Below are 27974 nucleotides of genomic sequence, written 5' to 3'. Positions count from 1 at the left end.
CTGAAGCAGTACAAGCTCTAGACTTACTTTCGGTGTTGGCATTGCGGGTTTTCTCCCCCCTCAAGATCCCTATTTTCTAAAAACATCATTAAAAATGTAATTAACCGTCTTATTCTTTGGAAAGCCTGCAATTGTTTACAAAGGAATTGCCACACAAGCTGCTACCTTCCTGTGTTGCATTAGGAAGTTATGCTCTTGTTTACAACTGTGCATCAATTCCACAATATATTTAGTTTTGGTACAAGTTGCATATAAAATTCTCACCGAACTTAATGTTGCAGCAAATAACACATACAGTAAGTGAGTAGGATTTATCACTGGCTGTAATGTCACAGTACATATTCTAAATATATACGGTGAGTGATATATGCACACGCACATGCAAACAAAATGGAAATATATTTAGTTTAAGAAGTGATGAATTGCGTTTGCTTTCATTCTTCTCATTCTGCATGTAGGAGAATGGAGATGGAGCACATCCACAGAAGCGGCGGCTGGTCGGGCTGGCGAGCAGGCTGGGAAAGGAGCAGCTCTGTGCTGCCCACGGGGCGTCCCTCTGGAGGGGGCACCCAGTGTGGCTGTGTGATGCACACAGAGCTGGTGGCACTCACTGCACGCTCCCAGAAAACAAACAGCATCGGTCCAGATCAAACACCTCCCGTGAGAAGTTCAAACTTCTTTTTCAGACAAGTAAGTGGCAATCTTTTCCTTTCAATTCTTCTCTCTTTCCTTTTTTCTTTTGGTTTCTCTTGTAAATACAGGGGCCAGAAGGCCACGCTTAAAGAATTCATTTACAAATTTGCAATGTCGTTTTGAACTATAGCGATTAAACAGAAAATAGAAAAATCAGTTCAGCATCCTGTTTGGATGTAATTAAAGGTATAATCTGTTCCATTTGAATACTTCAATGCTTACCCTTCTTAAAAAAAAAAAATAAGAATAGTAGCTCATTTGCAATATGATTTTTTCCAACCCATCTAAAAAGACTGATGAAGCAAGAATAATAATTTTTAAATGTGGCATAAACACAAAAATATCAACTGCAGCTTTCAAATTATTGCTGCAGATCCCGAGCCTGATGAGAGCTCAATAACAAGGAGTATGAGCTTTATGGCAAAACACTGAAGTCTTCCACTATTTCCTATCAGCATCTTGATATGGCTGATATAATTACCTATCAAATACATCAGTGGAATGAATATCAGAGGATATAAAAAAATACAGAAGACGGATGCATATCAGCTCAGTCTTTTAGGGGCTGTTTGATCTCAAGGTTTTTTTGTAAGAATAAAAGACCAATATGGCATTCATTGCCCTTTGTTTTCTCTAAGGAGCTGATGATTTTACAGCACAATAAAATTAGACTATTATTGGACGGCTTATGAGTTCTAGCTGGATCTTTTTCCTCCTACCAGACATTTCTTCACTGCTTCTCGAAGAAATTGAAGTCAGGTGTAAAGTTAGTATCTGCCTTGTTCATTTATTCTTCTGTAAGCAATCAAGATTTCCCCAAATCACAGGGCAATCTCTTGCCTTTTGAGAATGCATATAGGCCCTGTTCTCTCCATTTAGTTTAACAAAACAACTGGCAGAAGTTCAATGGAACCGATGATTATTCTGAGAGGTTGAGGCGAACTGCTGACGTTGTTAGTGAAAGCTCGTGTGTAAGATTCCCTATGAGGACAAGCGCGTGGATATTTCAAAATGTAATTAACAGCGAATTCCAACAATGTGAAAAAGAGGCAGTGGCTGCACCAAGCTGCGTGACATGGGCACTTTGGTGGCAGCTGCCTTAAAAGCAGCAAGGGGCAGGGCCATTGGTGGTGGTGATGGTGAGGAACACTGGGGCTGGCCCTGTCCATACAGGTTCCTCACATGTTGCTGCCCTTGCTATTGAATGTCATTAGATATATAGAAGTGACCAAGCGTCCTACAAAGAAAACCACTTTTTATAATTTTCTTAACTGTTAAAAAAAGTCAAAATTTGGAACTCAGTGTTTGTCAGCTGAGGTGCATCTCTAGCAATGCTGGCAGAAGACGTACACTGATAAAATGACTGTCAAAACCCAGGAGCAAAGGGTACAAAATAGCGCAGTGCACTGAGAGACCTGTCTAACCAGCTAACCAGAGAGAAGTTAAAGCTCTGAGTTTTCAGGGTTACTGAAATTCCTGGCCTTTTGGGTGTGTGTGCCTTGCTGTTGGAGCCCCTTTTCTTTTGCAGGACCCGTCCTGCAGTGATGGAGACCCCGAGGCAGCTTTCATCCAGCCTGCGCAGCCTATCACAGCCTCTGCTAGGCCTTCCCTTCACTGCAGTTCTGCAGCTTGCTGCTTTTCATGCAGTAGCAATGAGAAGCCCCGTTTAATGAAATAACAAATTAAAGCACAGCGCTCATAGTGCCAGGCCGTGGCTCGCCCTTCCGCAGAGGCCAGAGGCAAGCAGGGGCAGGGGAGCACCACACAACACCGTGCCAGGCAAAGGCAAAACCCGCAGCTATGGCTCCCAAACCCATCGAGCTGAACAGCCTCTCTGCACACCAAAAGCATTTTTGTGGATGCAACTAAAGGAAACACAACAACAGAACTGGGCTTGTTAAAAAATACCCACAGAGGGGGAGAGAAAAAAATAAAAATCCTCAACACAGCCCCATCTGTGTCCAGCAAACAGGGCTTTTTTCAGGCCCAGGCCCCTGTGGGTGCTGAGTTACTGGCTGACAGCCGTGCTGGCTGTGCAGAGGCTGAAGCACAGGGCTTCCCCCTGCCCTCGTGCCTCCCTGCTGCTGCCCAGCACAGCAGCCCAGGGATGGCACACGGCTGTGCGACCTGGCCAGCCCCCCAAGGAACATCTATCTCAGAGGCACAGGCAAAACAAGCAACGCTTATCTCATGCATGCCACAGGTGTGATGTCATCCCCTCTGGCGAAGGAATGAGGATGTCTACAGCCTCCACCGTGCAAAAATGCAGGAACTGAAGTTAACGTGCCTCAGACTTTGTTAAAATACGGTGATAATTAAGAAATATAATTACCACTACAAAGCTAATGCTTCTCTGAGTTCTTACAAACAAGTTTTTAATTTGCACTGAACATTTACATTGCAGATGCGCAGTCACCGGGGCGCGGGGCAGGCAGCACCAAGGCCCACCTGGAGGGCAGGCCTGCAGAGGAGCCCTGTCAGACACACGTTCTGCTAAGGGAAAAGAAAGGAAGAAGCTTATGAGGTAATTGATTGCTTTCTTCTGGTCTTTTATTAGTTGTGATTAAGGAGCTACAGTAGCCCTGTTTACACATCTCCAACAAGTCAGGACCTGCAGCACAGTATTGGCTGGCGGCCCGCAACGCGCAGTCCGTTCTCAGCAGAAGCAATCTGAAGTGGAACACGGCCCCGTGGGATGCACACATCCCGGCTCACGGGAGGCAGGAGCAGCCCAGGGCTCGGCCCCCACTTGTCACTGCCCCGGGCACGCTTCACGGGGCTCAGCACACAGCCCCGCAGCACCACTGAGGACAGTGAGCCCACTGCTGCTCACAGCTCACGGACCGAGCTGGGAGCTCCTCGCTGCTTAACATGCAGGCAAAGCACCGCCAATCTAAAATGGCTGATCAGTAATACTTTAATTGCAGTTTCATAGAAACAAATTGCTGTTTAATTGCAATGAGCTCTTCTGTGGCTTCGCTGGACTGACAACAGGCGTACACCTGGTACTGACAAGCAACAACAAAGGCTCCCTGGTACTTCACGTACCACGGGCTCAGAAGTGGAACCGGTCCTGGAACATGTCTCACAATGAAGAAACGCAATACTTTGAAGGTATTTGACACACGTGTCCTGATCTCAATTTCAATTATTTCAACTGAGCTGTTCAGAACACAGGTACTTGCAAGAAGCCTGGCACCAGATAGCAGCCAGAGGATTTGATAAAAAAAAAATTAAAACCATCTCTTGAAATGCTTGGTAGCAAGTCATACTACAGCGGTATCTGATTTATTTTATTTATTTATTATATTTCTCCTAGAATTAGACGATGCAAATTTTATCGGTGTTAACTAACAGGGAGAAAGGGAGACAAACTCAGAGTGGTTAATATTCTAAAGATGTGACTTAATTTCATAGGCTTCATTCTGGTAAGACATTCTCATTTTACATTTCGTAAGATACTGCATAACCTGTTAAAATATTTAAAGATAAATCATGTAGGACTGAAAAGACAGTATCTTGTTGCAAACAGAATTTGGTTTGGAAAGGCTTAATGTCCCACTGCCTGCCAGGATGCGTAAATCTCATAACTAGACAGCTGGATAGGTAGAAACATTAAACCCATTTAGAGGGCAATCTTTTTACAAAATTGTTTCATTAATAAGAGTGACAATTTATATGATTGAGACGCTTAGATGCAGTATAGACAGAGCCTTTTATCCAGGTTCACTAGGATGATTTCAGATTAGTAATATTTCCTTTGATTTTTTTAACAGCATTCATTTTTGAAAGTGGGAAGCTCTTACTGATTATTTGTATGACTTTTCAGCAGCACTAAATGCAGGGGGTGTATTTCAGACTCGGCGTAGCAAATGCGTGTGATAGAAGGTGAACAAGTACGTGTTTCCTTTTACAGATCTCCTAAAAAAATTGATTTTTCACATAAGGACAAATCTAAGTGTTTCCAGTAGCCTTCCCCCCAGTGTCCCCATTAGAGCCTGTTTTATTGTCTGAAATGCCTCTGGTTTCAAGAAAGTGTTTTACCTAAAGGAAGAATACTGCTTAAATATGTTCTATTGTATATTCATAGCTCCATTAGTCCTCCTCCAATTTAGCACATCAAAGCAAAGGCTTCATCACTTGCATGTGGATTATGCTAACATGAGTGACATTTGTAATCTTATAGGTCTGCAACTTAAGAAATGCTTTTAAAGTAAGCTATTAAAAAGGTAGCTGCGCCTTACAAACGAGTCATATAATAGTTTATTTAAAGCCGTTAATGAACTTCAACCTCTACATTACTAAATGCTATACTACATTACTTACTAGAAGTTATTAGCTATCTTCTTAGCACTTCTAGGTTATATTGGACAACCAAAAATCTGTACATTAGATTTAACCATGGTACCTTCAGTGCTTGTACTGAAGAATAGAAAAGATGCCTACAGTGCCACTAATACTTGAATTCCACATTCGTACCATTTTGAGTGTCTTTTCAAAGATGTCCCAGCTGCACAATTTGCACAACTCTTACCTAAAGATTGTAACGCAAGATCAAAAAGCTTAGAAACTTATTTAAAAAAATACATAAGTGCATTTAATTAAAAAAAGTCATACAGGAGTTTTATCACCTCATAGGATATGCAAAGTATCCGTTTATCTTTACTGTCTGTTACCACACATTAATATCATTTCTCTTCTACAGTCCTATTTTTGCCCAGACAGTGAAGTGCTACAAGAATAAATCCAACAGACTTCAGCACACTGGAGGCCAAGGAGAACCTGAAACAAGATGTGTCTTCTGTTGGTTGTTTAGACGGACACCTCTACCAATCCACTTTTTATGCACTGGCATCACAACAAAAGTAAGTGATGTTCGCTCTGTAACCAAACAACCTACACCTCTTGAAAACAGAATTTAAAAAAGAAAACATAATCATGCTGTATTTCAAATGCATTAGTCTCCAACAAAAGTCCAACAGTTGGTAATGCTGAGGTGCTATGAGCTGCAGCATAGGCACGTTCTCAGTACCTGCAGTTCCCCAACTGAAGGCATGCAGTGCAGTCCAGATTCACATCACTGTTCTTGCTACAAGCATGAATAATAACTGTTTCCTCGAGAGTTGTTCCGCACAGACCAACTGATGAGTAGCTGAGGGGAAAGGCTCACTGGACAAAGCTGCCCTCTTTCTAAACTTAGAAGTTTTCTTGCTTTGGAAGGGGTTTTTTTTTGCTTCCTTCCAGAGAGCAAACCATAGCTGCCTTCAGTTTGTTCTGGGAAGTAGCCCAGGAAACACTATTTTCTTTCCTTAAGATTATCAGTTTTAAAAGTTAAGTTTCTTGCACAGCAAACTCAACTTTATTTTGGTCACATCAGAATGGCTATTGTATTCCTTTATATGAATGCTCCATTCCAGCTCTCAGCATGAGCTACAGACCTTTTGTTGCTCTTACTTTTATTATTATTTCTTCAATACATTCATGCACGCTCATGCTTGTACACTCACAGACGCACACATACCTCTGACACAGGCAGTTCTGCAGGAAGGAGCCAGATGGAAAGAGACCACAATACCTATAAGGTGTACCACACTTCACTGCAATCTGGACTCATGTATTTGCTGTTACCAGAAGCAAGAACCTCAATGAAAATTAAAGATCACTCTGAAGCAGCTCCCCATATCCATGCCAGAATTAACATGGCAGTTTAACAGGTTCTGTACTGGCATAAGACAAAACAAAAGGAGAACCCACCAAAAAACTCCAAAACAAGAGCTAACTTTTAAAGGAAACTGACAGTGAAGATAATGACTTTGTTCCAGAGCAGTATTTTGAGCAGTTTTGTTGTTTGTTTGTTTTTTTTAAAGAAAAAACCAGGAAAGTTTCTAAAACCCATACTCAATTCAGTGGTTTTTGTTTTACTTTTTATTATTTAAATACACCATACTAGAGCAAATGTCTCTGAAAATATCACAAATAAAAGATTTTTCTTCATTCAGCAAATTAGAAGTAGGTGAAAATTTCTACACAGTAGCTGCTATGAGCCTGACTTTTTTTTTTCCTTTTTCTCCTTTTTTTTTTTTTGCCATGGGAAGTAGCAACATTAGGACAAAAACACGTACATGCATACATACATTGTATTTTACAGAGATACAATAAAAGTGTTTGTGATAGAATATCACAAAAGCCACATCTTTCCTTTATCTCATGTTCAGTTTGATTGAAACACATTTCCTTACAACACTTAAATATACAAAGAGCAAATAGAATGTTGTTAAGGTAAAACACAGGGTACAAACTGGCCAGTGCCCTGCTAATTGTTAATGAGGGTAGAAAGCAGATTTCAATGCTTCTTTTAATTAGCTTCATTAGTCATCTTCCCCACCCGCCCCCCCAAAGATGTCCTCCGGTGGATCTTTTTTCATTTTCTCTACAGTCTCCCATTAGCCCAGGTTCATGGAGTCCTTAATGTTCATATTCAGTCATTTTAATACACCAATAAATGTGGGAAGGGCAATCGAGAATAAAGAAGGTGCAATGGTATGGAGCTGGCACTGATGCTAGCTACAAAGGTGACTTGTCTACTTGGAGACATGGGATCCATCTGTGATGAACAAAATTTGAGATGAAGGCACGCATTCTGCAATACTCTGACCTTTTAGCAGACCTGCAAGAAATAAAAATGGGTATCTTAGCTAGAATACTAAATTTGAGATAGGAAACTACAACATGACTGCTTTTGTCTTTTCCTTATTCCCTAATCTCTTTTTTATTAGATTACTTTCCAGCAGTGACTTGATTAAGGCTTTCTACACTATCCATTCATAGTGCTAATGTTTCAACTTCAAACAGCAAAAAAGCAAGCATTTTCTGCAGTATCACTACTAAGAAGAGCAGACAGCAAAGAATAAAGAGAGACGACAACAATAAATAAGTGTACTTTCTGGTAGCAAATCGTACGGTGAATAAGGTGGCTTTTCTGGGCCCCTTTTAAAAGGGAAGAAACATTATGCCATGCCTTTGAAGAAGCCGGTAATATGATCTTATAATTGGAAGAAATAGCGTGTAAAGCAAATAAGAAGTACAGCCAATATCCTCCCAAGGCAACTTTGGTTAATATGCTGCATTGCACAAGAGCTAAATATAGATATTTCAGGATTTTTCCCCCCCATTTGAAATTCCTCATCTGGTGTGTTAGTTAATGTTACATAAACATTTTAATACATGAAGTCAAACATGTGCTCTCACACTGGTGTTAATGAATTGTGATAATTAAAAGTGTCTAACTCGATAAAAATCTAAACTTTCCTGGATAAAATAGAAATGATCATCCATAGTCTTCAAATACAATCTGTTTGCAATTACCAAAATGAAATAATATATATGAGAATTTTATGGCTTTTAAATGACATTTTGTGCTTCCCAGGAAGTTCTTTTTCCACCCTTTCTCTAAGTTACTAAAAGCCTGAGGTCTATTAGTAACTGCAACCCCCCACTTTCAAGCTAATTAAAGTAGTAGAGGCTTGGAGGTTTAATTCCCCAGAGCTGAAGCTCAGTGTGAGAAAGGTAATTTGTCTGTCCAGAACAAAGATTAGGGAGCAGCCAGCAAGCATATTTAATAAATGAGCATCAAATATCTTCTACTATGGACACAGACAACACCAATTATGTAACTACAAGGGAATTGTTGAGTGGTATGTAAACTAGAAGATTTTTCAGATCTTCTCTGAGAGATGTAATCTAACTCATACTTTATTTAAAAGTATAGGAGCTGAAGACGAGCGTTTGCTACAGACGCTGCCAGCCAGAGGAGAATTTACACTTTTAGTGGAGGTAGGACTGTTGGCAAACCAGAGATGCTACAGGAATACTGCCACTGTCAAAAATGCAGAGACAGTTCCCTGTGGAGGTCAACACGACCCCTGCAAATAAAGTGGTCCCCAGGACATCAGCACCACAGGGCTCTGCGTTGTGCCAGCAGCAGTGCCAAGCTGAGGTGAAATAGTGCTGTGGTGTTTGGTTTTTTTCAAATGACACTGCAAGCGATGAGAAATTACAGTTTCCACGCGTGGATCAAATCAGGGAGGCAAAAGGCAGGAAGAACAAATGTCACTGCTTTGCCTCCTTAAAAAGAAAATCAAGTACTTCAAGTCAGGCCGTGCAACCCTGCCTGCCTGCACCCATCACCAGTAAGTGTGCAGTTTACAATTTAATACGAAGACAATCCTAAGTTCGTAACTGTCACCTTCACAAACACAAAAATGTGTTTTACTGCAAGGAATGTCTCAATCTCTTCAGCTTAATAAAAAACAAAAACACCCTGTGATTATTCTGCTGTGTCTGTAATCTCTAGTGGCAGAATAACCTGGAGACTGATTGATCTTTAATGTTTAATAAAGAGTATCTGTTACAGCCAACTCCGCCATAGTGGAGGAACATTTTTAATTACTGGCCCTAAAACGCTCGGCTTTCTGGAAAACATCTGTGATGTTTACATCTTCAGACTGTTAAAACAGAACACACAAAACGTTCCCTTTGTCACCTGCCCCTGCAGCTTCCATAACTCCAGACACCTGCCAAAGCCATGAATTACCAACTTGTCTCCTCCGCTCTAATTCAGTTTTCTAAAATTCGGACGCTCCACACTTGCCCTTGGAAAACTGGTAGGGGAGCTTGGACCATTTCCTAGAGAGATTACTTTTTTAGAAACAAAAAAAGCCCATCATCTCCCTCTCCAGTCTTCCCCAATACCTCTTTGCCTCATCTTTGACCGTAGCAACGTGACAGAGTAGTGTCACAAGTAGTGACAGAACTAATAAAAACCAGTTCTCAGTATCCTACCAGGAGGCTTCAGCTGTGAGCTCTGCAGGCCTAGCCACACGTTACCTCTTCTCCATGTTCCTCATCATGTGTACTGCTTTTATTCTAACTAAATCATTTCTGTGTTTTACTAAAGCATAGTAAGAAACTGATAAAACTAAATGACAGTTCAGACACCTACTTGAAGTTTAACATTAAAGTTTACACTCACAGCAGACAAGTGGATAAACCACTCTCTCAGAATGGTAAACCTTTTACTGCAGCGTATAAAGATGAATGGTTTTACCCTCTATTTTGAAATGGGGCACCTACAAATATCCACCCAACAGAGTCACTGTGAGCTAGGCTGCGTTACAGATGTGAGTCATTAAAATTCACAACAGTTTAAGACTACGAATCTTTAACTGTATTTGTACTTCCTCAAGAACAGGCTGCGCGTTCTCCTCCTATTTTAATTATCTTCATTCTGCCTACGTACGACTTTTGTACTCGACCCTCTCATCACCTCAATTGACAAATTAGGTAAAAATAAAAAAGGCCCATGTCTCATTCTGATGTCACTTCATTCACTGCATAAGATCTGAAAGAATACTTAAAATTAATCAGTAAATTTTTGCACAGAAACAAAAGCAAACACAGGTATCGAAATGCAGCAACAAAACAGGAAAACACAGCCTTAGACTTAGCACCAGTTCATGCTTTCTTGTGTATTCCTCCACTATGTGAAAGCACTACCAATTATCCTGCACATTACAGGACAGGTAAGCCCAGCACTCGTCCCAGATTTTTTCATCTTCAGAATTCCTATTTGCAGATAAATGTTATTTTTTGTGATCCTTACAGACATTAATGAAGTTCCTATTGTAAATCTATAAAGAATTACCAACTGAAGTGTGCACTTTTTGTTTCATTGCAATAACTCAGTGCTGTGTGATTGCCTGGGTTAATGATGAAAAAGTCAAATATACTATCAGAGCTGATGGAAAAATCTATCACCAATCTGAAATTAAAATTCATCTGTGGTCAATAAGATTTAATACCCATGCAAGTGGCGCTGTAAAGAGTAAATGAATCAATGTCATCAATACATAATCAGTATGAAATATGATGTGAATAAAATTATGTGCAAGAGTCATACATTCACTCTTTTCTGGACCAGGGTGGAATGAACAGTCTCTTAACTCAAGGTTGACAGTAATTGTTACAAATTAGGCACAGCAGTTATCAAAATGCACTCACTTGCATAGCTTTAGGACTTATTAAGGAGATTAAAATAGATCTAAAACTATCTCGTTTCAGAGTTACAGGACAACTGTTGATCAGAATTTTTTTTTTCTTCCTCTTCTCCATTTGATCTGTGCAGTCATTATTTACTCATTTGCTGGAAACCCAGAGCTATCAGCCACAGAGATGCACGATCTCCACCTGAGCAGTTATTGTTACGGAGCGATAAGAAAATAGCGCTTTGGTTTTTAAATCTGAGTTATGACACAGAAAACAGATGAGGAAATACTTCTGAAAGAGTACCCCAGCATGCCTCCTCAACTGAAACCTTACACTGCTTTAGCTCAGGAATCTTCTCTTCACAAAACGTTTATTTCCATATTAAAGGATGTAATTTTCCTCCCACAGAAACCTGCTCTCTTGTAGCCCTTAATTTCAAGACTGTAAAATGAAATGCTCCTCTTTGTTAAGTTTATGTTAACGTCTGCTCTCTGTTCCACTTAGTATATGAAGAGTTCAACAGCTGTACAGATGCACATGCCCAAACCAAAATAAACTGACTCACTCTATATGTCATACTTAGAGGTTAGCATTTCTTCCCCATCCCCCACACCTACGGTACTTAAGTTTGGTTACTTAAAGGTCTCGTTGCAGGGGTGGGAAACGTCCACTATTAAACTGAAAAGAAATTGATCTTCATTTAGCTCTAATAAAGCTTATTAGTAATTGTGGAGTATTCACCTTCTGGTCTGGCAGTAGTGGGTTACTCTGAAGTGAATTCAAATGGCCATTGATGAGAGCTGTAGGTCTATCATGTTCACAAAATAAACTGCCATTGATGTAGTGAAACCGATCTCCCGGGACCAGGCGATTCCGGCAGGTAGAGCATGTAAAACACTGAGAAAGGAAAGAGACAGCAAGTGAAACTACAGCGCAAATTAAGTATGCTGCAGGTTTGAAAATTACACATCTGAGACTGTGAGCACAGATGAGATATGAAGCTGCTTGGTTTCCAGCATCTCCGAACATGGCATTAGCCTTACCTGCTGGGACCACGCGGTTCATAACTCAAGTACAGTTTTACCGATTATGAGGGAGCGAAGCTGCACGCTCAGGGCAGCTTCATAGCACACACTCGTGTCCCCAGCTATTGCTCTGCGCTTCATTCACGGGCAGATGCAGATTTTACACTACAGAAACACAGCAGCTCTAATCAGCTAATAAAACAACATATAGAAAGCCCCTCACCTTCAGATGATAGACATTGCCCTGTGCCCTCATGACCAGCTCACTAGCAGGAATGGACTGTCCGCAGGCACTGCAAGCACCACTATTTCCAAATAACCTGAAACAGAGGTGATGATCATGAATAATTTAACACACAAGAGGCTCTAAGCATTTTTGCGCATCGCTGCAATGGTTTATTACACGACTGTTTTAGACTTCTGACCCCTGCCTTCCAACTCACTCACACCACGTAATATGAAAAAGTGTATTTTTGTCTAACAGCTGCTAGCGTCACCCTACCTTGGATGTGGTTACACGGGATTTAATCAGAAATATTGACTTACACCTCTAGAAACACAAACAATTCTGTACTACACACATTTTATCAGATTACTGGGTTCATCATAAAAAAAAAGATACAATTCATGACTGGAGTTTAAATGCATTGTGTCCTTGAAATTATATGAAGAACTCTTTTGTACTTTAATCATATCTTGAGATATGAGTCATCAAAAGGGTTAAGAGGATTTGATTGTATATCTAAGAAGACATCATGCTCAGTGTATTGAAACTCCAGTAAACCTCCATCAGTGCAGAGTTTCCATTAGAAACTCTCTGCTATCCAGGTTGATATATAATGTGTATGGGTTAACCTTTTCAATCATGGTGTCAACACTTTAGATTTGCCTCTGCTCATCTCTTTCATCCTAACCTTCTCTCTCTCTTGATAATGAAATGCTTGCTCCAACTTCCCTCTATCTGCTCCTGAGTCCACAATTTAGATTACTTCATCTCTGCTAGCAACAAACTGAATGAAATTTCGATTTGAGCAGAAAGTAATTTACCGGGATCTGGACCCATTTGTCATCATATCTCTCTGGGTGTTTGCTGTATCACTGCAGTTTTCCTATGCAATCAAATGAGACCACAACATCTGCCATTGGGTTGGGGGGGCACAGGCAGCGGGGGGAGGGGGGAGCAGGCAGAAGAGTGGTGAAGAAAAATATATACATAATTCTTCAAATCCATTTAAAGGCACAACACATCGATTCAAAATATAATACAATAATGATTATTGAGTTCTACTTTTCCTGACTGCATTAGCTGGAATTAGAAAAGCTTTATTTGCTTTCCGTGCGTCTCTCTAACATACACAAATATTTGGAAAGAGTACCACAGTCATTTCACAGTGAAAAAGGAAACCAAACTGGATGGCAGGGTCACAGACCCGCTTTTCTGCACCATGTACAACACGGTAATAGGATTTACAAATTAGCGAATTGGTGTCATAATAAATATTAATATTTGCATCTCCTTCCTGTCCAAATAAAGTCATAAAATTTTGTTTGTGTCAACCTCGGAGACGCATTACAACAGAACACCCGTAATCTGAATGATTGCAGCGTGCCTCTGTATAAAAATAATTGCTCTGAATTTTCAGAATCTGAGCTTGCAGAGGAGGCTTGTCATGTTCAAACTACTAATTTGCTGTCGCCACTTTATTGAAAATAGCCTGTAAGTTGTTATTAAATGTATCGACTGAACGACAGAGAGAGTAGTAAAACTGCCCCTTAAGATGGCTTTTAATAGGAAGCTGAGAAACAAATTTTGCAGCAGCATCGATTTGAAGAGTTCAATCAAAACTCCATTTCAAAACTAATTAGTCTGAGATCCACGACACATTGACACGTTCTTGCAGAATCACAGCGGTTACAAAGGGAAAACTGAACTAATACATTGTCAGGACCTCCAGCCCAAAGGGCTGCACTGCCTAGAAGCGAAGGGTCCATTACTAGGGCATCTCCTGAACCAGGAGCAGCTCCGAGCAGTCGCACGACGCACTCAGCTTACTTCCCGAGCTTTGCGATACGCGTTTTTCTTCCTCTATTGTTACCAGCAGTGAAGTTGGCACACAGAAAAGGCGCAGGGAAGCGGTGTGAGGAGGCTGCAAGACGCCGCCACATTTCTAGGACAAAGATCCCAAAATCTAGGGCACTGGGTGACAACAAGGGCGTTTCGGGCAGGGTGGGCTGAAAGGCAGAGCCCTACAGGTGAGCGGCCAGCACCGCTTGTCCCAGAACACCAGCAGTGTCAGTGGGCACACAGCCCCCGTGCAACCACACCGCCCGCCTCAACACACGGCCCGGAACGCTGAGCTCACTGCACTACTTGTCTTCATTAAGCATTCACTTGTTATACAACGCTCTGACTAGCAGCGTTGTACACCTTGAACGTCTGTGCATTTTAATACACAGAGACAAACTAATTCCAAGGCTTTTCCCAGGTTTTCCCTACGCATGTTTCCAGAATAATTCCACTTTGGGAAGCTGCTGCATCGAACCTTCCGCCGACGTTCCTGAACATTGTTCGCAGTGAGAACTCCTTCCAGTGCTCTGTTATTAACTAGGACAACAAAGCTTATTTTCACTTCTCCACTGTTACGGATGCTTTTGTTTTCTCATATCACTAACAGGAAAAAGGGTTTAATCTTTAAAAAATATATATATTATTCCTTCTTACCAGTAAAGGAAGTCCACCTCAGTAACTATTCTTTACTGAGAAAGTTGTTTCACGTGGCTTCTGAGCGGCTGGAGAGCTAATTATCTAACCGGGGGGACCGTCCAGGACAGTATTTGATTTAAAAGGCTGCAGGCTTTAGGTGCTCAATTAAGTAGCTATCGGTCTCAGACTGGACTTTAATGGGCTCTTTTCTCTTTAACTGCAGCAATGGGTAGAGATACCCCAGGTCAGGCTAATTAAAGCCAGGGGACTCTTTAATTGTGATGACAGAATTGGTTTCAGTTTCCTCTTTGGGTCCTCAGTCCAAGAAGGTCATTAATATTTCAACATTTGGGCAATGCAATCAATCACAAACATCAAGAGCTTCCCTATATGGACAAGGCAGCTCTTCTACACTTAGCAGCCTTTCACTGAGCCACCTTAAATTGACTGCGGTGTAGTTCCAGCCTTGCACTCCCTGCATCCAAACACTCACACTCCTCATTTTTTTCAGAACTTCCACAAGATGGGAATGAAAGCAGCAAGAAACCTTTCCAGCCCAACCTTTCACCTCCTGCTGCTCAAAATTCACTATCAGTAGAAGCACGTCTCACGCACCTTACATTAACAAAACGAGGTTCTAGTTGGTTCCAAAATCGTGGAGGGAAACAGATTCAGCAGCTCCAGAACCCGCTTACACCCGTGCCCTACCAGAGGGAAATGCACTCCCAGACCCGCCAATCCAGAAGCAATTGGTGTTTCTGTACATTCCCTGCATTTAATCTAAATTCTGCAACAGCGATATTAAATATAACAAAGAAAGGCAACACAGAAACCAGCCTGGAGCCAAGTCCATTAAAGGTACTTCAGAATAACTGGAGACCACGCACCTTAAAAGCACCAGAAGCTATTGATACTTAGAAGGGGGGCTGTGCATAATGGCAAGTGCTGCATTAGAGAAGGGGAAAGAAAAAAAAAAACCAGCCAAATTACGCTTGGTTAATTCAGAGTAACAGATCTGCCCCCAAGTGAATTGGAGGCCTTGAATTAATTCTGTTATGACAAATCAAGATAAACGTTCCCCCTAAATTGCATGCGATTTAATTAATTTTTGAGATCCTGAGGTTTTTTTTTTCCTAGCTAATAGTTCACATGCTCCTGCGCTGTCATTGTGCTTGAGTGGGCAGACTTCAAAGTGATATTAAATAACAAACTATTAGATTTACCTAGCACGTCCTATTGGAAAAGTGCCATTTAATTACCTAGCCTGTTCAATTAAAGGGACAGCATTCCCCGAATATAGCAGCTTGCCGCTGATTACCAGTGAGATGAGCTCGCTGCCTGGCAGCCCCCTCCTTGGCCCGGCTCGGCCCCCCTTCCCCCCGGCCGGGCAGGGGTCGGCTGCGCCGCACCCACCGCGCGCTCCGGGAGGGCGGGGAGGGGCCGGGCCGGGCCGCGGGCGCTGCCCCTTTAAGACGCAGCCGGGCGGCCCCCCCCTCCCCCTCCTTCGCCTTCCCCACCACTCCCTGCTCTCTCTTAGAGGCCAATTTCGTTAATTAAATGTTTTGTTTGCGACGCGGCTCTCATTCATTTCGGACACGTCATTCCGAGCACATCTAAGCCAGGGACCAGATCTCATTAGATAAAACCTATCAGAACTAAGAGAAAATGGAGGAGACACTAATTAAAGCTTTTAATTGTGAGGACCGGCTGCCACGCCGCCGCTCTATCTGCCATCTCGGGCCGGGAGGGCCGCCCCGCTCCTTCCCCAGCGCCCGGGGCCCTCCGCGGGGCGGGGAGGGCAGAGCCGCGCTCAGGGCCGGCCCCGGGAGCCGGCACCGCTCCCACCCGGCACGGGGAGCGGGGGACGCGGCGGGCGGAACCGGCACCGGCCCCGCGAGCAGCGCCGTGCCCCGGCCCGGGGCCGCACCCCGAGGGGGGGGGGAGGGCCGGGTCAAGTTCCAACAAGCGCCTGCTGAGACGTGTTTGCAGTCAGATGGCACGGATCTAAGGGAAGGCAGGCGATGCAACAAGGAGATCAATTCAAATCCCTCATCTGATAAAGAGTCCTATTTATAACCGCCTACATTAAAATAAACGGGTATTAATTTTTGGCTACGCAAAACCAGGGGGTTGCGATAAGCGTGCCTGAACTTGCCTCTGGGACACGGTGGACACATCTTCTCCCTTTAATTAGGAGTAATCAGACACAGGTTTGTTTGATGGTGCAGCTGAGTGATGGATCTGTACCACTTCGCAGCCCAACAGCAGTGTCAATTCCTCCACTTCAAACGAGGCTCCTTCCCAGCACCGTTCTGCTCTATTTAATTACCGCTCTGCCGGGCTTCAGCTTGCCGCTTAGGATGACGACCAAAAAGATCACCACCGAGCACCTCCATGTGCCGATCCCATAGCGTTCCCCTCTCGAGATACCGCTACAGTAGCTGAGTACCCCTACAGCACTACGGCTCTGCCCGCGGGCAGGACGGCGAGGCCGGGCAGCGGGATGGGGACAGGCACGGAACGCTGACAGCACGGCCCTGGGGTAGCCCCATCCTGCCCCGAGGTGCCTCCACAGACACGCTCAGCCTCCAACAGCAGTCAGGTTCTACAGCACAAACAAACTCGCAGGGTTTTCTGTCCGGGCACATATGTGTAAAGGAAGAAAAAAAAAAAGTGGAACTTTTCAGCCGTTAGGGAAAAGAAAAACCCGAGTTAACTCCTGACATTTACTGTAAATGAGAAGCCAGAAGCCCTTAAACAAAACACGATTTGTTTTAGCCAAGCGTTCGTGCTACGCCGGGATGGTATGGGGCTTTTTTTGTTGTTTTTTTTAATTACTGAATGTTGAAATAGAACACCTCCTTAAAGCATTCATGTGCATCAGTCTATCGAGCCATTTACTCAAATTAAATGTGTAATCCTTCAAAATGCCTCCTTTTAAATTAATGAGTTTAAGTAGCTTGAGTTCACCTGAAAAGATCGTACAGGCACCTGACCTCATGAATTCCTTCTATTAATTATATTGGAAACCCGTCGGAAGGGCCAACCTCCCCGTACCCCAACAGATGCGGGATTAGCAAGGCTTAGTTCCCCCTTCCCAACTCCGCAGCGTTTAAAGCGAACAGCTCTGGAAAAGAAAGCGGTGAGGAGCAGGGATGGGCAGCGCAGCCCTCCCATCCCCTCCCGTCCCTGTCTATTCTGCGCTGGAAGTTGGGAGCTGCTCCGCAGAGGCTGTGTGCGCAGCCCGGAGCACGGCCGGCTCCTTCGCCAGGAGAAGGGAGAGTGACTCATTCTGTTTCCACTCAGAGGAGTTTAAAGGTGCTTATGTAAATATCATAATTAATCAGATACTAGAGGCAGGCGTTTCATTACCGAGCACCTCCGCCGCCGCCTTATTTTAAGCCCTACGATTTTAACATTTACCGTTCAGATATGCACACTTCTCCTTCAGCACTACAACAAAGCAGATTAATTTAGCTCTCTGATTGCTGTTTATTTTTAGTCGAGCCCCGCTCGGTGCTGACGAGCCACCCGAGTCCCAGCCTCGTTCCGCCCCCGGCCCTTCCCGCGCCCGCAGCCGGGAGCGCAGCCGGGTGAGGGCTGCGGGCGGCTCACCTGATGTAGTCGTTTCTGCAGAGGATCATGCCGCTCTTGGTGTAGCAGGACGTGCCGATGTCCCCCAGCTGGGCCTGGCAGCAGGAGCACTTGAGGCAGCGGCTGTGCCAGTAGCTGTCCATGGCGTAGAGCAGGAAGCGGTCGGCGATCTTCCCCCCGCAGCCGGCGCACCTCTTCCACGAGAGGGAGCCCGCCGACACCGGGGGCGGTTGCGCGCTGCCGCCGGGGTTCACCATGGCCTGCGGGAGAGCGGCGCGGGTCAGGGCGGGCTCGGGCCGGGCAGTGCCCACAGCACGGCCCCAGCTGCTGCGGCACTCCGAGCGAGGAGCGGTCCCGGCTGCGCCTGGCTCGTGGGGAAAAGTGTGCGAGGAGTGCGTGTGTGTGTGTGTGTGCGCGGGGGGGGGGGGGGGGGGGGGGGAAGTTGCGGAACAGGTTTGTCAGTGCACAGAGTCCCCGGGCCTGGCAGGCGGGGGTTGGGGGCTTTTTCGATTGGGAGACAGCAAAGCACCCCGAGAAAGGGCTCCGGGCCGAGCACGCTGCCCCAAGAACGGATCGATGAACTTTGGGCCGCCTGCTAACTTCCTACCCGAGCGTACCCAACTTCTGTCTCCCTAACCTGCCCTCGATCAGCAGTTTAACACTAAGGCTTTGATGCTCAGAGTAAAAACAACCAACAAAAAAAAAAGTTTCCCGAGCGCAGATAGAGCAGCGCGGCGCAGCCCCGGGCTGGGCTGCCTGCAGGACCGCCACCGAAGGGCATTCCCCGCTTTCTAACCACCGCTTTGCGCGAGAAGGACGACCGGGAGATGGCACAGGAATCAATTCATAAAGCTTACTCTAAAGCGATTAGCTCGCTGCCTGCGGCGCGGAGCCCAACAAGCTGCCGGCGCTGCCCGCCCCGAGCACGCCGAGCCGCCCGCCCGCAGCCTTTGTCCCCGCAGCGGCCCCGGGGCAGTGCCCGCACCCCCTCTGCCCCCGGCCCGGCCCCGGAGGAGCGTCCGGCGACCGCACAATAAAGCGGAGAACTGCACCAATTAAGCTGTAACAAAACCCCGAGACTTTGAAAAGAAAACCACTCTAAAAGCCATTAGCATCGCATTTATCCGAACGCGTCGTATACCTTTATGTAAATTGATTTCTGATGCATTTGCTCAGGAATCGCCTTTTGTTACAGTTTCCAGCTACGGCCCAAATGAATCTGCATTTCCTGCTCCGAGCCCTCGCGCCGTCTCCCCGCGCCTTAAATCACTTCGCGTTTCTTAAAAGAATGAAGCGGCCTCGGTGCCGCCGCCCCAGCCCGGCTCTGTCGGAGGCGAATATCTATCAAACGGGAAACGCCGCGCTGAGAACAGCATCCAGTAACCCCATTAAGCTAAAGCTCTTAAGGACAAGCAATACCCTAATGCTGATTAAATCTAAAAAGATGAATCAAGAGGACTGACCAGAAAGTGACTCCCCTGATAACTAAGGACGGGCCCTCATCAAGTTTCATCTGGAGTCGGGGGGGAAAAGCTTTTAACTTAAATAGGCGCACTCCGGTAATTACGCGGCCGGAGCTCGGTCCCGGGCTGCGGGCGGGGAAGCGGGGCGGCCCCCCCGGCGCTTTTCTAATGCGGACCGAGGGAGGGACGCGCGGAGAGCCGGCAATTTGTAGGACGAAAATGGATGCTTAATTCACGTCTCGGTTTTAATTAGGTGATTCACCGCATCTCTCCCGGATCGAAACAAAAGGCCGCGCGGGGGGCAGGAAGGGGGGGGCTGCCGGGGAGAGGCAGCGGCGCACTTTGATCTCTCCTGCCACTGTTGCGGAGCGGCGTTTACCGCGGGGACGCGGGGCCCGAGCAGCCCGAGCCCTCCCGGCCACATCCCCACCGCGGGCGCGGGGCGGCGGAGGCGGCGGCCGCGCTTCGTACTCGGGGACGGCGGCGACGCCGGGCCCGGGTCCGGGTCCCGGTCCTCGTCCCCACCACCGCACCGCGCCGCAGCGCACAGCCCTCCCCGCCCGCCGGGCCCCGCGGGACCGCTTACCTGCTGCTTCCCGTCGGCGGTGTGCGGGGCCGGGCGGCGCCGCTCGGGGGCACCGCGGAGGTTTCCTCGCCGCGAACCGAGCGCGGCGCCCTTCGGCAGCCCCCGGCCCGGGCCGGAGCGACGCGGAGACGGCGCTGAGAGGCGCCCGCCGCCCTCCGGCCCCGCGGAGCCGCACGCGCAGGGGCCGCCGCCGCAAGTTTGGCGCCGCGGCCGCACTTCGCGCCGCTACCCCCGCCCCCACCTCCGCCCCTCCGCCGGGCTCCGGCGGCGGCCGAGCTCCCGCGGCGCGGAGCCGAGCGGCCGCGGCCCGCCGAGCGCCGCGAGCGGAGGACCGGAGAGCGGAGGCGGCGCCGCGGAGCGGGGAGAAGAGAGCAGAGCGGAGCGGAGCGGGCCCGGGGGCGCGCGTGTCCCTGCGCGGCGCGAGCGGGCCCGCGTGCTGCGCGGCCGCTGCCCCTCACTCACACATGTGTTACTGACAGAGCAGAATCCCAACTACACTCCGGCCCGGCCCCGCCGCCCGCCCGCCGCAGCCAATCCGCCCCCGGCTTGTTCAGGCGGAATAATAAAACCTGCCAATCCCGGGGAAGACAAAGGAATGAGTGAAAGAGGAGGAAAAAAAAAAAAAAAAAAAGAGAGCGCGAGGGAGGAGGAGGAGGGGGCAGAGAGGAGGAGGGGAATGGAGGGGAAGGAGGGAGTCAGGTGGGAAGCAGCGCTCGCTGCCCCCGCCCGGCGCTGAGCAGCGGCACCCGCGGCTGTGGGGGCATCGCGCCCCGCCCCGCCCCGCTCCGCTCGGGGCCACCAGTTGGGAAAGTTGGCGGCTCGCGCCCGCAGAGGCGGCGGCACGCGGCGGAGCGCTGCGGCACCGGCCCTCGTGGCGCCCCGTGGGCGCGGAGCCTCGCGTGGGTCTCCGCCGGGCGCACCCCCCCTTTAAAGCGGCGGCCGCAAACGGGCGCCGGGGCGCGGCCCGCCGCCAGCCGAGCCCTGCGGGGGTCACGGAGCCGCAGCCGGGCGGCTCTCGGGCGCGGGCGGACCATTGAGAGGGGACGGCTGCGTGCCCGAGGGGGAAGCCCAGGAATGGCGGCGAATCAGAAGTGACGCTCAGCGGGGACGCTTACAAGTGGAACGAGCCGCGCACCAGGAGCACGTTTCTGAGGCCTAAGCGCGGCGTGCAACGCACGTGCGAGCGTTCCCAGGTGAAAAGCACCTTCAAAACGTCCACAGCGCCCTTAAGCACGAGGCGCGGTCCCGGCACGCTGCGCCCGCACAGCAGCGGCTCCCGCCCGCCACCGTCGTGCGGGCGCCCGCTCTGAAAGAGCCCAACTTGACACAGCGGGCTCCCGCGGGGCCGCAGCGCTCGGTGCCCGCAGGGTAACGCGTCGGCACCTTCCCGTGCGGCCGCTGCTGGAGGGTCAGCAGGGCATCTCCGGTCCCGCCGGAGGTTGGGGCACGCGGGCACCGCCGCGTGGAACTTTAGCCGGCAGGATCTCCCCGCGGGCACGCGGCAGCAGCGGAGCGCCTTTCCCGGCAGGCCGGCCGCCCGGCTCTGCAATCGCAGCCCAGGTGTGCTTGAACCACACCGCCACCTGTGGGCCGCTCGGGAACCGCTCAACGTCTCGAGAAAGGAAAAAAAAAAAAACAAAAAAAAAAAACCACGGCTAAAAAATAAAAGACATTGCGAGAAACGGGATATCAAATATATGTTTTGCTTTCTTATAGAGACAGTGAGGTACTGCATCAGAGACACGATTTAGGGAAAAAAAACTATTTCTATCTGTCTCCACCAACCAGACTGCATTCAGGATCAGTGCTGAAGTAGCTGGGAGTTCGTGGAAAGCAAACGAGGGGTGGGGGGAAGGGGTTAGGGGCAGTGGTGGCTAGGGGTGATGCATTTTTTTATCACAGGTCTATGAAGTATATCATCTGGATGTAATCCCCATGTATATATTACATTTAAACATACTCAGCAGTTTCAGATTTGGTATTTAGGATCTGTTACAGTTTAAAAATATATAAAGTAACAAGGCACGCACAGATAATCAACTGTCACTGACAGCCAAGAGCACAGAACAGAGCAAATGCCAAGCTAAAATAAAATCTGAGTTGTCTAATTATCTAAGCTCTAATGGCTGGAAGCTACCAAATGCAGCTCTGGAAGAGCCATCGGGACCTCTCCTCACTGGGAAAGATATTCTCCCAAGAAACTCTGCCATCGGCACTAAACTGTTTACTCATCTTAAAACCGACAGTGATAGAAAAAATGGGAATTACCTTCTGAAGGAGTAGGACTTTAAATGGCTTAATGACGTTTTCCAAATAGCATTACAATGCTCATATCTTCTGCTGAAATCTAATCTTCACTAATTTTTGTGATTAATTTTAACAGAAGAAACCTTAACAGACAGCATTTTGCAGAGCAATATTTTTCTAATTTTTCTTTTGTGCAGCATCTGTTGTTGCTGTGCTGTCATCTTCGTTATGTTTTTCATTGTCTATGTGCCATAATGTAATTAGTTAGTTCAACATCATCTGTGCTATTAGATGAGATGTTTCTATGGTAAGTTAGCATAGTTCTGTGTAATTGGTAGATTTCAGCAGTAGGCATGAATGTATCCATCAACTTTAGGTCGATTTGAGTCCGCAAGATTTAAATTCACTTGGCATACATTATCCTTGAAGACTGTTAATTTTGGCTGAATGGATAAAAAACACAATGCAGAAGAAAATCTGGCTGCTTATATTGCATACTGTTGGAGTCAGGGAAAGGAAGGCATAAAATTGCTGTAGGAATAGTTGCAGTCTAAATGTCTGGAACACATTAGAGGCTGTGATCCAGATCCTTCACACACCTAGTCGCACCGCAATAGCAGGTAGCCCAGCATTCACCAAGGTTCTCTCTCCATTCATGAAAGGAGCTCTGCCTCTCTCCTAAATATACCGCATCCCTATGGGATCTCAATTGTCTTTCCTGTTCTCATTAGAGAGAAATGTTGAGGCTGCCACTTTGTCTTGAGATCTTCCATGTCACACTGCTAGGCTTTGTGTCTTGCATGCTACATCTTTTGAACAAACAATTAGACTTCAACCCTCTTACCCCAGCCTCTTTGCAAACAGTGAGGAAAAATCAACAGCCATTTCCTATCTTGAAGTAATGCAGAAGGGTCTTAACCAATTTAAAAGCGTGACCAGAAGTATTTTAGTGGGATATGCAATGATAGGGGAGACCATGACCCTCACAGAAGCTAGGAAGCACCCTGGATGGCCTAACTCTCAGCATGCTTTTCCAAACAGCAGACTGTGCTCTTTGCACCAGAGAGAAAGATAACTCACTCTTAGAAACATATGTATAAATTTTGACCAGCTTATAAATACATGAGTAACTTTATTTACAGGAACCCAGTACCATGGAAGTAATTAGTAAGCATGACTCACTTAGGTAAGGGCTTTTATCATCTCTGAATCCATAACTTAGGACAGGAGCCAAATAATATAAATGTCAGTAACTATAGATATATATTTATATTAACAATGAAGTCCACTCTAGGAAGAGCTAAGACTATATTTGTAATGACCTCATACAGCTAAAATTACGTTCACTAATTTGTCCTGAGCACATCCCTATTGGAAGAACTGATATATTGCCACGCAGCACAATGTCCTAAAATTGAGTTCTGTAAGTAAAGTCAAAGACATCAGTTTGAACTTACATGGAATTGATGTTCTAAATCAAAAGTCTTCACGTGTCGCTGCAACATAACATGTAATAGTAAGTTCACTATATAAAACAACCTTGATCTTGAAAGAGGACTTTAAATTCTGTAGTCTAACGAGGCATTTTTTAAGTAACTCACTGTAATTATTTTGATTGTTTTAAATGGAAACTGGCAATTGATTTTCATGATTACAAATGCGTAAAATGATAAATTGTCACAAATATAAATGTGAATATACTTGTGATTCAGGTATTGCCATCTTCCACAAGAAAAACCAGGACTTTGGCAAATACTTAAGAATACAAATTCTGATGGAACTTATCCTTTAGAGTGAAAAAATGTTTTCTTCACAGATATTTTTATAGTGCTTGCACTAACATGTTGCCTCTGCTCTCTATTCCCCATAATAAATGGCCAGATTATGGGATGGGACAGCAGTTTGGTGCTGTTTGAAAACCTAAATCATAGGTAAAAGCAGCCACTGAACTACTGTTAACTTACAAAACAACAACAAAAAAAGACCAATTGGATAAGAATTTAGACATGAAACCAGCTAGTTCCATGGAGCAAAATGCTGGAACCAAAAGCAGAGAGGTACACACAAATGCTTCTGAGCATGCATCGTGTTTTAGAACAATATGTTTTTGTTAAAAAACATCTTGTTTGTTAAAACCACATCTTTTCAGTCAGAACTCGTTTCAGCAGAGAAAATCAACTTCTCTTCTGTCTGAGATAAGAAATCATCAAAACATATGAAATGCTTTCCACTCAGAGCTGACTTCTTCCTTTCTTGTAGCAGTTTTTAAGATTTCATTTGAAAATCTCAAAGGAACATTTTTTTGAACATTGTAGCTGCACTTTGGTGTGGTTTCCAAAGCCAGTACTATGTGGAATGTAGTTAAAACAATGCTCAGTGAAACATAGAAACTTAACTCTAGCCCTTATCAATTGTTTAATTAATTAGCCAAGTACGTTTAAAATATTCAGAAGGAAGTAGTTTCATGCCCAATTGAATAAACAGCATGCCTAATGTTTTTGGTGGCATTATCTGCACATAATACCTTAATAATTGCACTGAAAGACTTTTTAAACACATGTCCAGTAGCATATCCTGTGTCATTAGAATATCTGCCTGTTAGGAGTGCATCCAGGAAGCGAGTTATTACTATAACACACTGCCACAGAGCAGTACCACTGGTATCCTTGTGATAACCTCTGAATGAGGCTGTCATTTACAGGAGGGATCCACAGCCAATATCTTTGCTGTGTATTTTACACCTACCCACAGAGGGGATGCTTGTCACAACTGACTTGGGCTCTGGCGAAGGAATGGAGGAGTGTTCACTTGAGCCATTTGCTCTGTGTGTCTTCAGGGGAAGTCCACAATTTAAGAGTTCCCAAGGATTTTGGTGTATGTGATCGATGGGAAGGAGCAGTTTCTGCTCATATATCTGGACGTTTATGGTAACTGTTTCTGATAGAAATGTTTACATTAGCTATTGTTTCAAAGAGCTGAGAGAAAATAAGGTATAGAATGAGATCTGAAAAGCTCACATTAAAGGGATCTCCTGTTGAAGTTGTCTTTTTAATTTAAGGGACAGCAGCACAGTATGAGAAAATGGAAGGTTACAAAAATAAAGAGGAAAAGCAATCTGGTGAGTTCTGTCTGGCAGAATTGCCTGTGTTGCATTTGATTTGAAATTTACATAGATGGCAGTAGTTATAACACAACTGTCACACGAAGTTCACTTAACTGGACATGAAACAATAATGACAATCAGAATGCCAGTTCTTCTACTCTGCAGTTAGGTTCTTCATATCTCAGTTTTGCAACATTCCTTCTGTTGGTTCTGCCAGACAAATGTGCTTCTCTTACTATGATTTCTCTGTTTGACTCAGTGCAGCCTTTCAGGAAGAAATATTTTAAAAAAATTTATATTTTTAGTAGTTGGGTAGGGATAGTGATAGGAGGATGGTTGGACTAGATGATCTTATAGGTCCTTTCCAACCTTATGAACTTATGAACTTATGAAGAGTTGTGCAAGTTTCTAAGCTTTCTATTCAGCTCTTTTGTTACACCGTTTATCAAAGCAAGAGCTTCTCAGTAATGATTTTTAACATTAACTATTTGTAATAGTTATTTTGCTGATGTAATTCGTTATTTAAAAATATTTTCTTGCATTCAAATATTACATTATTTTTCATATAAAAATACAGCTCCCTACTTTTCTAAAGTTGTTTTTCAGAACTGGAGTGACTGCTATACTCCACAACCATAACTCTTTTTATCATTCTACTATAATTCAGTAGCTTTTGCTGTCTTATAAACAATCTTACAATTAAGAGCTAATGTTAATGGAATAGATTGTTGTCATAGGATAATGGTTTCCTGCTGCTAGATAAATGCTGTTGCAATGCTAGGACATTTATTGAAAGTAATAGCGAAGACAAAGCTCAGAGATTTATTTTTAAAGCAGGTGCCACAGATCCAGTGACACCATTCTGTTACGATTGTTTTATTTCTGCTTTACTAAAAGACTGATGAAGATGGAAGCGTTTTGCCTGATGTATGAGAATGCAGCAAAGTGACAGTGGCTCATTTCACTGTTCCTGAACAAGCTGCGCTGCACTTGGCTCGCAGAGAGATTTATTGTGCGGCTCACCCAATCAGAAAGCAGCTTATCCATTAACTACAGCTTTAAAATATGTTGTATTTCTATGAACAAGATGGGGCTTGATGCTTTCTCTCACTGAAGCAGTTAGACATAGTTTACAGAGGAGGAAGAAAATGAGGCCCTACAGGGCCCATCCCTCAGCACATCCAGAAGCCCCTTTGCACCACGGGGATGGCACAGGGAAACCTGTGTGTAGCATGCTCCCCTTATCCCAAATTCATGATTCTTTTGTTTCCCTTCTCCTGCAGCAGAGTGTTGCCTCAGCATTAGCAAAGCAGAATCAGCAGCAGAATTGACTAGTTCAATGTTTCTTCTGTCTTTGAGTTCACAGGATCTCAAGAGTTTTGGAAAATACCCCCTCTTCTTTTTCTTATACTTTTAGAAGTGCTCACCCCTGAATTTTCTGACAGAATTATGAAGGGCAAAGTTTGTAACATGTCCTAGGCTCTCCATGTGCTCTTGTGGAAATGAAATAAAATACTTTGATTGTGCCAAGTATCCACCTCCTACAAAACAGGAGCTGGTTGCCAGAAGGGCGTGGAATCCACGCAATTTAACTTTCAGGCTTTCTCTGGACAGATATGCCCCAACTACCTGACTTAGGCCGCTAAATATCTTTTGTCTTTTCCATCAAACTGTAGAGTACCTATTCCAAGCAGCACAGTTGTAGCTATGACAGTTTATCCTATAAGCAATAAGAAATAGAATCCTTTCCCACAGAGTCCAATCATTCCAAAACATTGTTAAAGTTATGTTGTAAAACAGTATAATGACTTTATATGACCATAATGTCTCTGCTAGGATTTCCTTAGAAAACAAACTAATTGTATTATTAAAGCCCACAGACCTTGATATCATACCAGCAATTCACTGTTCCAAGTTCTTACTCTGTAGCTCTTGCAGCACAGCACTGAATTAACTTCTGAGGCCACAGCTTGAAAGCAGTGAACAACTTTAACCTTTTCTTGACCTCAGACATCTGAAAAATAGGAATTCAGTAAATGCATGAATTTCTCTTTAACCCATATGCAGACATTCTAAGAACTAATTCATTCTTCATCTTCTGAATTTTAAGACTTATTTTTTTATATAAAAAAATGAGCAAGTGTTACAGCAGTTGTGCCAAAGGACCAGCAGGTGAGGGTGGTCCTCTACTGAGCCTAGCTCTTATGGGAGGTGAGCACTGAAGGCAGCTTCACAGAGAGAAGCAGAAATGGGAGAAACCTGTAATCCAGACAGGATGAATCCTGGCAACTGTGAGGTGCGTGAGGTCATCTGAAGAGCACATGGGTTACAGAGCTCCAGTGAATGCATGCTCTTCCAACTAGATCCCCATGCCTGCAATGTATCCGACTTGATTTGCTAATGTACGTGCCTTCCGGCAGCAGTCTCCTATCTGAAGTTCAGGACTCACAGGAAAGTTAGAGGAGATGGAGAATTTCCACATCTTTAAAACATTGTCCTTACTTACCTAAGTGCC

At 45.2% G+C, this 27974-nt stretch overlaps 1 protein-coding gene and 1 long non-coding RNA gene across 5 annotated transcripts in view; one reads left to right on the top strand and one right to left on the bottom strand.

Moving 5' to 3' along the window:
* LOC136051688 (uncharacterized) overlaps nt 1-5754 on the top strand; it is a 7906-nt gene extending 2152 nt beyond the window's left edge. The window contains exons 2-5 of one of the 2 annotated variants that reach the window (XR_010622486.1): nt 459-690; nt 3098-3217; nt 3621-3807; nt 5399-5754. This is a non-coding gene — a long non-coding RNA (uncharacterized LOC136051688). The remainder of the gene's footprint in view (nt 1-458; nt 691-3097; nt 3218-3620; nt 3808-5398) is intronic. The other variant, XR_010622485.1, reaches the window with a different exon arrangement.
* Nucleotides 5755-6602: 848 nt separating this feature from the next.
* Nucleotides 6603-20277, bottom strand: LMO4 (LIM domain only 4). 3 transcript variants are annotated; one of them, XM_065741217.1, is made up of 6 exons: nt 20110-20207; nt 19202-19401; nt 18082-18320; nt 11986-12082; nt 11479-11634; nt 6603-7360 (listed from the first exon to the last, which is right to left on the bottom strand). In XM_065741217.1, exons 2-6 carry the CDS (start codon nt 19226-19228, stop codon nt 7352-7354), a joined length of 528 nt encoding a protein of 175 aa, XP_065597289.1. In that variant the 5' UTR covers nt 19229-19401; nt 20110-20207; the 3' UTR covers nt 6603-7351. The 3 variants fall into 3 exon arrangements, with proteins under 3 accessions (XP_065597289.1, XP_065597307.1, XP_065597298.1); XM_065741235.1 differs by lacking the exon at nt 19202-19401 and having other exon boundaries at nt 20110-20277; XM_065741226.1 differs by lacking the exon at nt 20110-20207 and having other exon boundaries at nt 19202-19497.
* Nucleotides 20278-27974: the final 7697 nt, after the last annotated feature.

Source organism: Cyrtonyx montezumae, unplaced genomic scaffold, assembly GCF_038088225.1.
Source record: "Cyrtonyx montezumae isolate F1298 unplaced genomic scaffold, pur_monq_1.0 scaffold_1, whole genome shotgun sequence".
In the NCBI taxonomy this organism is placed as follows: Eukaryota; Metazoa; Chordata; class Aves; order Galliformes; family Odontophoridae; genus Cyrtonyx; species Cyrtonyx montezumae.
The sequence above is the reverse complement of the archived record's forward strand: the minus strand, read 5'-3'. Positions and strand labels throughout refer to the sequence as shown.

Excerpts from the sequence above, each read along its gene's own strand:
- LMO4 (XM_065741217.1), bottom strand. The coding sequence starts at position 19,228 with ATGCATCAGAAATCAATTTACATAAAG. Across the intron at positions 18,321-19,201 it reads AGAAATCAATTTACATAAAG|GCCATGGTGAACCCCGGCGG; the intron begins GTATACGACGCG and ends GCTCTCCCGCAG. Across the intron at positions 12,083-18,081 it reads TGCAGAAACGACTACATCAG|GTTATTTGGAAATAGTGGTG; the intron begins GTGAGCCGCCCG and ends CCTCTGTTTCAG.